This window comes from Lissotriton vulgaris, chromosome 1_1 (genome assembly GCF_964263255.1).
Source record: "Lissotriton vulgaris chromosome 1_1, aLisVul1.2, whole genome shotgun sequence".
Classification (NCBI taxonomy): Eukaryota; Metazoa; Chordata; class Amphibia; order Caudata; family Salamandridae; genus Lissotriton; species Lissotriton vulgaris.
In genome coordinates, this window is record NC_141685.1 from 1022963556 (window position 1) to 1022976779 (window position 13224).

Consider the following 13224-nt stretch of genomic DNA (forward strand, 5'->3'; position numbering starts at 1 on the left):
GACCAAGCGGCCGGCATAGTGACAGGCCCCGGGTCTCGACCGGTCGCTGACGGGCGCAGACGGGCTTGCTTTGGCGCGCCGCCAGCGCGCCCGCTGTGCGGCCGGGAAGGAAGACACATTTAAATACAAACGGGAGGTGGGAGCGGCGTACAACTGCACCGCCGACCTAGGCTTCCCCCAAGATGGCGATAGAGATGCCCGTTCCCCAGCTACAGCGTCTAATCAGCTGAGCGGGGAAGTGAGGAGGGGGGAAGGGGGAGTGCACAAAGGTAAATGCGCCGCAATTTAAAAACAGCAAATAATTAAACATTATGAGGACACTCTAATACTCCCGGCTTCCGCCTCAGGAGTTACCGTGCTGTAGGTCAGTTCTACATATATTGTTGTTGTTTTTAGCACTGTATGAATACCACTGTGTAACTTAACCACCTTGCGCTGTGCAGTTCTATGAGGTTCGTGCTCTGAATGTGTCGACGCAGCTTACGGTGTTATCCATGTTACGGATCAGCTGATGTCTGTGCGAGTGGTCTACAGTGTCGGGAAACACAAGGCAGGGCAGTGAAGGATCGATTGCACGGCTCTTGAATGACACTAGGCTAAACTGGCCTATGAACTATCTTTCTTTTTTTTTGATCAAATTGCTTTCGTGAAAAGTTCACACCTTTTTTTTAATCTCGGAGTGAACGGAGTTAGGTAAAAGTGGAAGTAGTGTAGGACACTGCACTGGCAGTAGGTGCATTGGTCTCACCTACTGCCCGTGCTGCGTGGTTCAGATCGGCGCTTCTGATGCATACTTAACATTCTGTCCTTCGCATTGCCTCCTCGCTGAAGAGAAACTTATGAAAACGTGATTGTTTGTAACCTGCCAGGATCATTAAAGATTGTTTTATAGTCTGCTTTGGAAAAAGTAAACCTGGAAAAGAGTCAGCCGCTCCACGTTCCTCTTCTGCCGACCTGGGTTGGCTTCTGATGCAATTTGCATGTTTAAAACAAAACATGACCATACATGTAGATCGGCTTCAGGTAGGAGAATAACTGGTTTCTACTCCTTCATGATCTGTGTCTTTGGAATTCGTCTCTCCGGGGCACATTACTTCGCACCGTGGAGCCGCGAGGTGCTGCAGTGCATTATGGGATATCTTGTACAGGGATGGTTGACAGAAGTAGGTTGTACGCACTTTTAGAAGCTGGCCGTGGTTCAACAGATGCAGGAGCGGTTCACAGGATAATAAACTTACTTTTTTTCATGCGTTTGCTTCAACTCTGAAAGATTCTGCTATTGGCCCTTTCATTGGAATTGATTCTACTTCGAGTCCGACAGTGTTTTGAGAGTACGCGCACCTGCATTTACAGTGTGTGGAATTTGCCATGCTCACTGGCATATAATGCCATTGAGAAGACCTATCCCTAAAGGTCCATGGTGTTTTAGGAGGAAATCTTAGTAAAAGCATTTACGGAATGTTTTGACTATTAGGTTCCGAGTGTAAGCTCGCTCTGAACAGTCCTACCACTACATCACAGGTGTCGCTAGCATTTATCACTTTAAGTAGCTTTTACTTTTGAGAATTGTGGAAACCTTTCTGAAAAAAGTGTGAAGCATTTCTCCTATATAACCTGCACGTATCTCCATTTAAAGCAAATAGTTGGGTAGTGATGACCCCATGTCTTGACTTACAGTGATCGCGGAGACTTACAGAAGCATGAGATTTAAGACTACACTTTCTGATAATACAAGCGCTGAGGAGAGTAAACAAACCTTTGACTGTGTAAATCAACGAGGCCGACAGCGGGAGGCAGGGCTGCCTCGGAATGAAATGTCAAAAGCTCGTTCTGAACCAGCAATGAACGCAGGGAAGCTTTGAAACAAGATCACAAACAAGCAGCGAAAGTGAAAGTGATCGGACGGAGGGGAAAGCATGGGAAATAAAACAAGCATTGGCGCCGCGCGGCTGTAAAAGTGATGCCGCGCGGCAATAAAACAAGCTCTTGGTATTGCTGTTGGGGGGCGGGGCAGGAGCGCATTGGCGGGGGAGCAGCAGCCTTTGATGTGCGAGCGAGTGGGAGGGAATGCATGTGAGGTACTCAAGCATGTGCTGGGGAAGCGTCGCGCTTGAGTACCTCACATGCATTGGAGAAAATCCTCGTTGGTTTCAAGAGCTGTTTTGCCCACTATAATCCCGCAGAACAACATATGCGCGTTGGTTCAGCGAGACCTAAAAAGGCTTGTTACTTTTGTGTTGAATTTTTATCTTTATAAACACTCTGCAACCCAAAAATATGTGGGGGGTGAAGGGGGGGCACGCAGGAGACACAACCAACCAGTTTCCTTAGGAAGGATTTTTCATCAAAGCCTTCTTTAGGTGCTGATGCGAAATATTTTGCTTACACAATAGGATATAAAATACCCATTGGCTCGCCATTCCTCTCCAGTTTTATACTTGTATGATCATTTTGTATGTGCAGCAAGATATGATCTACTTTGGTGATGCCACTAAGTTACAGAAGGTTAGAACTCTGAGGAAACTGGGGCCGATACATATTTCATATAGGGTTACTATGTGGCAACTGGAAACCATCCTACAAGAAAGGAGAGACCTTTGTGCACTCTGCTAGAAGCACATTCGGAAAAATCTACGCAGTGGTATTACCATTCTAGTGCACAAGGATATTCAATGTGCGCTTGTTTACACACTGAGGCCAACAAAGTGAAACCAGTGGAGTTAGGGATACTTTCACCCACAAAAGGCTGTTCAGCTTCTTATCTTTTGTAGAGTCTCATCTTGGAGGAACATGTTTATGAAATGTGCATGGTTAAGTTGCATCGCATCAAACAAAGATTGCAGCAGCGTTGTATTGCGAGAGGGCGGGAGGGGGGCTGTACGGCTGCAGGATACTCCGCTATATACTACTTGACAATTATTTACTCCATTGAAGATCTCTTCCGACCTAGCATTACCGCGAGGATAATGAAGTTCACATAGGTCAGCACAAAAGGACAGCTACCAAGTCTGTATACACCAGGTCTCTTATGTCCTCCAGTATACAATCTTGGGCTGAATAAGTCCAGTTCACAGGTCTGAAACCCAAGAAAGTGTTCAGGAAGTGGCGCATTTCCAGATGTACTCGCACCTGGGAGACTTTTTTCCTACGATTTATTAGTCCAATGTCATGTTCCTGGGCCTGCAATTTTAGTGTCTCATCGCATAGCTAATATGGGACTTCTGTAGTAACACCCAAACAATGTTTTATTTAACATATGGGATGAAAGTTGCAGCAATGCCTTTGAAGAGAAAAACAGATGCAAAGTTGGTTTGAGTTATAGAGGATGTAGTAGCTAGAGAACAATGCTCATATGCGTTTTGTGGAATTGTTGTTCATATGCTTAGGTGGGATCTACATATTTAACGAGGAGAAAAGGGGTTCAAAGTCATAAGTGGTTACCATTCTAAGCCGAGGGTCTGCTTGGCAGAGAATTCAGCGTGCTGCAGCTTTGAGAAGCGAGCTGGATCTGGAAGGTGTTGAATCTGTGCTGTGGCAAATAATTAAGAAGCACCCACTAGGGTGTGGTGTGGGAGCATAGTAGAACTGACAGTGTAAGATAAAGGCATTGCATCTGGAACCAACAATAGAGGTAGATGGGGTAAAGGCTGAGGAAACAGAGGTTGAAATAGGTATCTCTCATGATAAACATTTATGGTTTGATTTAAAGTTTGAATGATGGGATACTCCATCACAAGTGTGACAAGATATACAGTCTGCCATATTACAAGTATAGTAGGACATATGCACTCGCAACAGGGCAAATGGGATATCAGTTGAGTTTGGGACCGAGTATCCAGTCTTCAAAACCCTAAATCTGACCCTAAGTTTCCAAATGACCGAGAAAGTTGCGGAGAGCCATACAGCACTCAAAAGTAGTTTTGATTCTGCAGAAGAACAATAAGTCAAAGAGGATGTTTTCCCTTCACTCTATGTTAGAAACTTACTGATTTGTCTTCAGAAATACATTTTAAAAAACGTATGTTAGTTCTCTGCCAGCTTCTGCTAGTGCCAAGAAATCCTTGAACGTTTGCATGCTGTACTCACACAAAACAAACAAAACATACTATGTGCACTGTGGAGAATTTGAAAGGACATTAGATAAGGGCAACGTTTATTTCTGTTTTGCAGATCTCGTTTATGCATGGTGATTTCCAACCCCCTTCCTCATTTATGCAGCTCATTCGGTCTACGTACAGTTAATTAAATTTGGAGACAAAAGTCAACTATAGCAACAAATATTCATAAACGTGCACCACTCACCGTGAGAAGGTTCCGGTCCCAATTCATAAAACCATGCAAGCCTTTGGCTTTCTTAATCAGGTCTGGGCCCTAAGGGAATATGTACACAATATATTAGAGGATTAAATCCAGTAGTATGGTGGAAATACTTTTGCTCAAGGTGATGGCATGAATGGAATTCAACCCAGCATCATTAACAGCGACTGGCAATAATGAAACCATTTCAGCTTATACTTTAGTTCTTTGAGCAACTGAGATCATTCAACACGGTCAGATTCGTCCCGATACTAGGTCAAACACATCACTCTGCAACTATGTGTAAAGAGCTGCACAGTGACAAGTAGGATGAGTTTATTCAAATCAGGCGCAACGGCCTGAAAGAGGAATGGCTATGACTATTAATATGGAACATAAAAGGACCGGAGTCCAAAGATGTAATATAAGGTAGTCCAGATGAGTAGCTAAGGGCAGCTTCTTAATCGACCAGGTATTCTTATAGATGCATGCAGGGCTGGCCCTAAATTGGTTTGAATCAGACAGCGCCCTGGGAGGAAAGAAAATATGTTGTTTGTTGTGGGGGCGGGTTCATTGCAGTGGGACTGCAGGGGGTGTGAGGAGGGCAGGTTGTTGATGGGGTACCAACAATTACACTGATGTACATTAAGGGCTGGGACCCGATTGAGACCAAGTGGGATGGGCGAGATGCTGTTTGCATGATGATATTAAGTCAGGTAGCTCTCTGCTGCGCCCCTCGAATATTGGCAGCTTGGGTACAGCTCTACCCAAGCCGACCTTGGATACATGACAGCCTTCGATGATATCAGAACAACATTTACTATCTCTCCTGCAGATAACAGGCAATATTGGACGCTAAAAAAAATGGCAATAACAAGAGTGTTAACCACTATGCTAACTATACACAAAGATCCTCACCAGAACAGTGTTTTTAAAAAACAAACAAAGGCCTCATACTTTTATTCAACCATTAAAAATAAAGCCAACCCATAGAATACATAATTCAAAACGCTTAACTACTCAACTCACGTAAAATATCCCTGTTGCCAGAGTTTCAACATGGATCACATGCTCGAAATAACCCGCTTTATAACACTCTCTTCTTTGTAGTCCATAACGCCGTTTGGCAGTGTGTTAAATTCTGCAAGGCAAGCCTCTTCGACACCACCAATGCTGGCAAGGTCATCTTTAGGGAGATCATAAATAAGGGAGTATCGCTTGAACACATGGAACTAACTTTTCTGTCACCAATTACTTTAGAAAATCCAAAGTACTATCACTGGTACCCTAGACCTTGCTGCCTCCACTGATACACTAGGTGGGTCCTGTTCTCCTTAGAGCTAACCAATTTGATAAGCGATGTCCATCTTAAACTATGGCCATCGGTTTTCAACAGATACTTTGGAGGCCTCCATACCTGTGACCTAAAGAATAGTGAAATTCTTTATGCTACAGGTATAATTACTGACTCACAGAATAACATCCATTGTTATTCTTCTGTCAGGACCTGGACCTTGTTATTTCTAAAGCAGGCATGCTTACTATCGCTACCCCTATTCAGACCACATCCTCATCCCATTCTCTCTTCACCTATCACACTCTATAACTCTCGGCCAACCTAAGAGGGCTATCTCCTGGTTCCGTGACACTAAACATATTGACCTCAGTACCTTCTGTGAATCAGCTTTGCTATCACTTCCAAGGCTAGACCCGAACTTAGATGTTAACAAATTCACATCCCAATGCCTCACAGTCATTGCAGTTGAAATCAATAACGTTGCTCCTCTCCAAAGCAAAAAGAAAAGGCTACTCCCTCAGCACCTTGGTTCAACAAATCCCTCTATGAAGAAAGGACGTACCTAAGATTCCTGGAGAAACAATAGACACAAGCACCCTCCACTGATAATTTGGCCACGCTTCGTTCAGCAAGCTCCAAGTACCACAAGCACATCTTCCTTGGAAAAGCGTCGCACGTCAGCACCCTCATCGGCTCAGCCAAAAATAGACCCAAAAAACTATTCGATCTCATCAAGAATTCAAGCTGCCCTCCCCCAACCTCCAATATGGAGGATTCTGCAAAGAAAGCAGTGGAATTCGATATATTCTTTGACGAAAAAGTGAAATCACTTGTGGATCAGGTCATTCATCCTACCCCTCCAGAGGAGCGCAAATCCTTAGCCATTTGGCAGAACTTTGACCCCATCTCTGAAGATGCCCTCCTCAAATGCATCCTCAAAACAAAGCCCTCCAACCATTCTCTTGACCCCATCCCTAGTGCCATTGCCATTGACTTCTATACCCATTCTCTTTCCTATTGGACCACTCTGGTTAACCTCTCCCTCTGTCAAAGCTCACTTCCTGTTTCCTTCAAAACTGGGCAGGTCACCCCACTGCTTAAAAAAGCCACTGCTGATGCGAACGACCTCAACAACTTCCTCCCCATCACTAACCTACCTTTTCTTGCAAAAATCACGGAAAGATGTGTAGCCAAACAACTCTCTCGTCATATCAAGGACAATGATCTTCTTTTCAATTTCCAGTCCGGCTTCATTCAGAACGGCAGCACTGAAACAGCTTTGCTGCAAGTGATTGATGACGCGCTGCGGATACTCGATTCGGGGGGGGGGGGTCTTGTCTTCTAGTTCTCCTTGACCTTTCTGCAGCCTTTGACACGGTCAATCACACCACTCTCCAACAGAGAATGGGCATGGAGGGCACTGTGCTTAAGTGGTTTGCTTTCTTCCTCTCCGATAGATCCCAGATGATCAAAATAGCGAACAGTCTTTCATCTCCATTGCCAATAGGTCAAGGTGTTTCTCAAGGTTCTATACTTGCACTCACATTGTTCAATCTCTACTTAGAAATATTGGGAAATCTCCTTAGTAAATCCGGGATCAACATGTGAGAGAAAGTGCCATCTTTTTTGCATTGGTATGCCCCCACTTTTTTCTGACTGCTGATGTGACTGAGTGTGCCCTGCGCTCCTGCCAACCAGGTACCCAGGGCCTGTGTTCCTTCCCTAAAACTGTGTTGAAACTAAAACCTAATTGGCATCTCTGGCCACCTGTCAGCCCCTAGTAAATGGTACCCTAGGTACCCAGGGCATGGTGACCAGAGAAGACCCCTAAGGGCTGCAGCACTTATTGTGCCACCCTTAGAGGCCCTGTACCCTGGCACCCACACACTGCCTTCGCAGGCTGAGTGCCTAAGTACAGAACTAAACTAAGAGTAGACATGGCACACATCCCTGTGTGCCGGGCCCACAAACCCACTGCCCTGGCATACATCAGTCACCCCTCTAGCTGGGTGCCCTATGCCAGTGGTGTGGGCACAGGTGCATGAGCCCTGTGCCCCTACAGTACCCAGGGTCATTCCTGGGCACTGTAAGTGCAGTGATGCCATTAAGAGTATATGGTGCTGGGAGGTCGACATTACGAACTCCTCAACACCATAATGGCTACACTGAAGACTGACAAGTTTGGTATCAAGCTTTTCAGCACATTAAATCCACACTGATGCCAGTGTGGGATTTAATGAAACATGCACCACTGAGGGCATCTTAGAGATGCCCCCTGAAACCTAACCACAATCCACGTCTGGACTGAGAGGCTGCCTAGGCTGCCACACAGCAGACATGTTGCTGGACCCCTGGGTGGAGAACCCCCCGCTCTCCTGGGCCTGCAACAATGCACATCCTGGGCGAGGTGCTAGGTCTCCTCCGTCAGGATGGGCAGGGGGAAGCTTCAAAGGCCTGCCGCCTCTGTGAGCTTCTCCAGACCATTTGCTGTAACCAGTCCTGACCCCCACTCTGGTGGGAAGATTGGTGTTAAAAACTATGTCAGAAAGGAGGGTGTCCCAGCCTGTGCCAACCCCACCCCTCAGGTGGGGGAGACGAGGTGAGGCTCAACCCCGGGCTCCAGCCATCTTGAAGATGAGAAGCCCTGCCCAATCAAAGCTAGGCTCCAGCCCCCCTCCCACAGGAGAGGAGCAGGCTAGGGGGTGTACCCACCCCAGGACAGGGACCTATTGGTCCCTGCCCTTGCCCTACCTGTAACGCCCCTAAATTCAGTATTTAGGGGCTCCCTGAACCTTCCTTCCTCAGATCCCGATACGAAAAGAAGAAAGAAGATCAAGAGGAGGAAGACCCGCCATGCAGCTGCTAACAACAGGACCACCACAACTGATTTGGCCCCAGCCCTACCGGCCTATCAATCCTGGAACCTGCTCCTGCCCAAACTCCGGCGACTCCAGCGGACAGCAACCTTGGGACACCCAGAGGACCTGCCTGCCTTGACCCTCTTAAGGACTGGGACTCCAATCAGCAGAGGCTCTGCTGCAACAACACCCCTGGTGCCAGCCAGGAAGCTCCGGACCAGCCCACTCTACACCCGCCGAGCCCGGCCCGTGCCCAAGTGATCCAAGACCACGAGGACATCCCCCGGCATCTGGGACCCGAAGTCCAGTGCTCAAAGAGCCTCCTCAACGAACCAGACGACGCCTGCAGACTCAGAACCAGGGGCCCTCCAACCGCGACCAGCCGAGGGTAAGCTTTCTCGACACCTAAAGACACCCCTGCACCCGGCGCCCTACAGCCCCCTGTGCCTTCCTTTGGGGTACCTACCTGTGCTCCAAGATCCCAACTTACCTCTCGAAGTGGTGGTCGCCCCTGAAGAGTCTCCGTCCCCGAGCCTGCAGCCTTTGTTCGTTTGTGGCCTTTCCCATTGAATAACATTGAGCGTCCGACGGCTCAAATGCACCCTGCACCAAGCCGCCAGAGTGCCGCTGGCCGTGCCACCTTTGTCCTATCCTACTTCCCCATTTGCCCTGAGCAAGTGACCAGGAGCTCAGTTCCCACAGCGGCGTGGCCTGCTAGCCAGCAGCCACCAACCGGAGGCCCCCTGCCCCATATTGGATAACATTGGGCCTAACTACCTCTGCACCCGGCCGCCCCTGTGCCGCTGAGGGTGAACCAACTGTACCTACCTGACCGTGGGGGACCCCTGAGTCTATGCCCAGAACCCTAACTTGACCAGTCGAGTACTCACCTGGAAACCGGTAACTCACTTACCTGCCATTGGATAACATTGACTCGAACATTTTTTTAACCCCTTCAATGCTTGTGACGGAACCATCCATCATGAGTCACGGTTGGGTTGTGCTGATGACGAATGGTTCCGTCACGACCATGCCCGAAATTGGAATGTCCAGCACAGGGCTGGAATTCCTGCTGCACTCAAGCGGTTAAGTGTGAAGTTTTGGAAACTTAAAATATTCATATAAAATGAACTGAATTCCGAACTCCTCCCCTGTGATCAGGAGAGAATCCAGTACTGTACCTTGTAGTCCAGTACTGAACCGCAAAAGTAATCCTTACCGGGTTTACTAGTAACCTGAATTTTCTCCATAGGAATCCATTGACTGCTTTTCTATGAAATTTCTTCTGTCTACTTTTGACAACTTGAAATATTCTTTAAAAATCATACAAAATACTGGAACATAATTACTTTCCTGTTTTAAGTTGAGACCCCAGTGCTGGACCTAGGAGCCCAGTATTGGATTACAAAAGTAACAAGATCGTACTTTACCTGCAACTTGAATTTTCTCCCATTGGATAACATTGCCAGATTTCTGTTGAAAAGTTTCTAAGAGTGAACTTTTAAAATAGCTATATATTCCTGAAAAATCACTGCAATAACAAACGTTTTTACTAACTTGTTTTCAGCTTAGACCCCAGAACTGAATCTAGGATTCAGTCCTGGAACTACCAAAGTAATCTACAAAGTAATCAACTGTGTTTATTTAGGAAAACACATTGAGCTCAATGCTAAATTGTGTGTAGAATTGTGTTGCCTGCTGCAACCCCTGTACCTATTGTGTTTACAAAGTTTATTGCCTCTCTGCAAAGTACTCATCTGAGACCTCTCATATTGAGAACAGTATATTTTGATATCTGTTGGTTCTAGAAATAAAACAACTATATGTTTGATATAAAAACAATTGGCCTGGAGTTCAGTCTTTGAGTGTGTGAAACCCTTTGCTGACTGAGTGTGTAAAACAAATGCTTTAAACTGTCCTCTGGTACTGCCTTACTGCTCGACCAAGCTACCACTTTAGAGAGTAAGGTCACACCTGGCTTTAACCTCTGTTATACCTCTGGGGTTTGTGGACTCTATACACACTGTACCTTATTCTGGTCCAGTATATATAGAGCCACTTTCTCACAACTATCATCTCGATGCGGACGACACTCAAATCTACCTTTAGGTGGCCTCCACTCACGATCTCTCCATCCTAAGCTCTACTATCGACTACATTCAAAACTGAAGGTCAACTCATCAACTGATTCTGAATCGCTCGGAAACTGAATTCCTCCTCCTCACTTTCTTCTGCCTCGATTCAATCATCGATGGATCAGATGAATCTACTGAACAATAAACCCATCATTGTTGACAGCGCAAAATCCCTTGGTGTCATACTCGATGAAAAACTCAATCTACTCTCCCGCATCAACTCCACTGCAAAGTCTGCTCGATACCAACTGCCTCTTCTTTGGGGGATTTGTCGCTTCTTCCCGGAGAAAAACCTTAAAACCCTGGTCCAATCGCTGGTTCTCGCCAGACTGGACTATTGCAATTCTCTTCTTACAGGCCTCCCCAAATCCCACCTGTCCCCCCTTAAATTTGTTCTCCATTCAACAGCTCGTTTCATATATGGGGCCAAAAGAAGCGACCACATCACACCCATTTTATCCACCCTCTGTTGGCTTCCCATCGAGGCAAGATCTATCTACAAGACTGCCTGTATCGCCCACAAAGCCTTGCACTCCTCCTCGCTACCTGGCGATTAACGGAAAATCTCTGGAGGCTCTAGACCATCACGTAATGCGGAAGATGTATTGCTTGAACCTCCCACTTTCAAGAAGGAAAGATCGATGGCCCAATCCTTTTCAGGCAACGCAGTGAGAATCTGGAACTCACTTCCGCCTCAGCTCCGGACCACCACCTCTTCCCAGGCCTTCAAAACTGACCCCAAAGTTCTCCTCCTTCAAAGACACTTCCAAATTTAATTCACGCCCTCTCTATTATCTGAAGGAAGTCCTTCCATTATTGGAAATTCTGTTCTCAATCATTATAGAAGTGCCTTCCCAGTGTGTTCTTGTAGTCTGAGTGCCTGCCATTTATTGCAGTATTATACTTCTACTTGTATTGTGTACTTTTCTGTAACATGCACCCGTCCCTTTCCCTCGTGCAATGTATCGTTTGCTACCTCTTGTATTTTGTTTGCCTCTGATATATGTACAATTGCCACCATTGAGTCATGTAACTCTACATTTGTTCTTGTGTTTGGAGTATCTGCCTTTTATTGCAGTTTTAAACCTCTACTTTTACTTTGTACGCTTTTGTAACATGCACACATGTCACTTTTTTTCCTCATGTAACGTATTGTTTGCCATTTATTGTATTTTGTTTGCTCTTGACACGCAATTGCCTCATGTAACGTAACGTTTGCTTTTGTAACATGCTCACTTGTAATTGTCTCCTTATGTATCATTTCTGTTCCTATTGTGAAGCGCTCTGACACCTTCGGGTAAAGTCCGCGCTATATACAAACGCATAAAATAAATAAATAAAAGTCTCTCTCTTGTTGTGTCCTAACATACAATTTGCTATTGGTGCATGGAAGTGTGCAACACTTGTTCTCATAAATATAACTAAAACCAATTGAAAACAATACGACTGATCATTTCATATTGAAGGCAAGTTACAATTTTTGTCCGAACTCGTCTTTTAAACAGGAAGAAATACGTCGTTTACTTTTTACTCATCACTGCTGAAACCGCAACTTGATATCCTTTTTTGTAGTTTCGTACTAAAAATGCAATCATGGTTATTATTCGTCTGTTGTAGTTTAATTCATTAATACCTCTCACCACTGTCAATTTTGGAAGAGCCCTCCCTCACTTACCGGGCGCATGCCCAGATGGTAGGTATTCCCGAGGCAGATGCAACATCCAAGCGCCCGCAACTGATGCGCCGTGACTCCTTTCATGGTGCCCTGTGTCCCCACGGGCATAAAGACCGGCGTAGGTACCTCCCCGTGAGGCAATCGCAGCTCGCATGCCCGGGCTTTGGATACCCGGCATTCTGCTAGCACTCGTAGAGAAAGCGGCGCTGCTGTGCTAGTGGAGGCTGCCATGCTGCTACGGATGCGACGTCACCGGAATGCGATGGAAACCACACAGCAGGCCGCCATCTTAGAAGCTGTACGGCGGAAGTATATTCAGGGGGCAGCCATATGTGGAAAGCGTCACCTAAAGCAATGGGACAACACGAGCAAGCAGTAATCGAACATGACAACATCTTACAAGAGTAAAGTGGGAGAATTTAAAAAGTAACCAGGACGATATATTTGTTCCATTTACTTCTATTGAAGGAGAGGCAATTTCAGGCTAGACAGTCCAAATGAAAATATTTTTCGCTTCAAAGATGATGATCGGGACTATCCGACCTAAATCGTGTCTATGACAAGTTTAAAATATAGCAGTTAGCAGTCAAGTATAGCAGCCAAATGCTTTTCAACCCCGATAAGCTGTATGCCATAGAAAACAAGCACTGGCAAACCCATAAGATCTCACCGTTGGGACCTTTTAGTTTTGCCAATGGTTTTTAGCCATGGTTGTCGTGGTGGTCACGTGGCATTGCAGTAATTGGAGGGTACACGCGGTTAGACGGCATCCACCTGCTATTTCAGTGGGTAGACGCTGTCCACCCAGCCAAGAAGTTGGGGCCCACTGAAAAATGCTGAACTCTTACCAGTGTAATTGCTAGGGGGCTTTTTTTTTATTTTTACCTCCAAAGTTATGTATCAGATCGGCGTTTCAAGGTGTAAATGGAAACCTTCCCTCTGACCACGGCCGACTCGCGGGAG

General features: G+C 46.1%; 1 protein-coding gene across 1 annotated transcript in view; it reads right to left on the reverse strand.

Moving 5' to 3' along the window:
- QTRT1 (queuine tRNA-ribosyltransferase catalytic subunit 1) overlaps nt 1-12518 on the reverse strand; it is a 325564-nt gene extending 313046 nt beyond the window's left edge. Inside the window, exons 1-2 of the mRNA XM_086961633.1 lie at nt 12262-12518; nt 4303-4371 (exon numbers count right to left, since the gene is read on the reverse strand). Coding sequence (XP_086817759.1) covers nt 4303-4371; nt 12262-12492 — 300 coding nt within the window. The 5' untranslated portion in view covers nt 12493-12518. The remainder of the gene's footprint in view (nt 1-4302; nt 4372-12261) is intronic.
- Between the last annotated feature and the right edge of the window lie 706 nt (nt 12519-13224).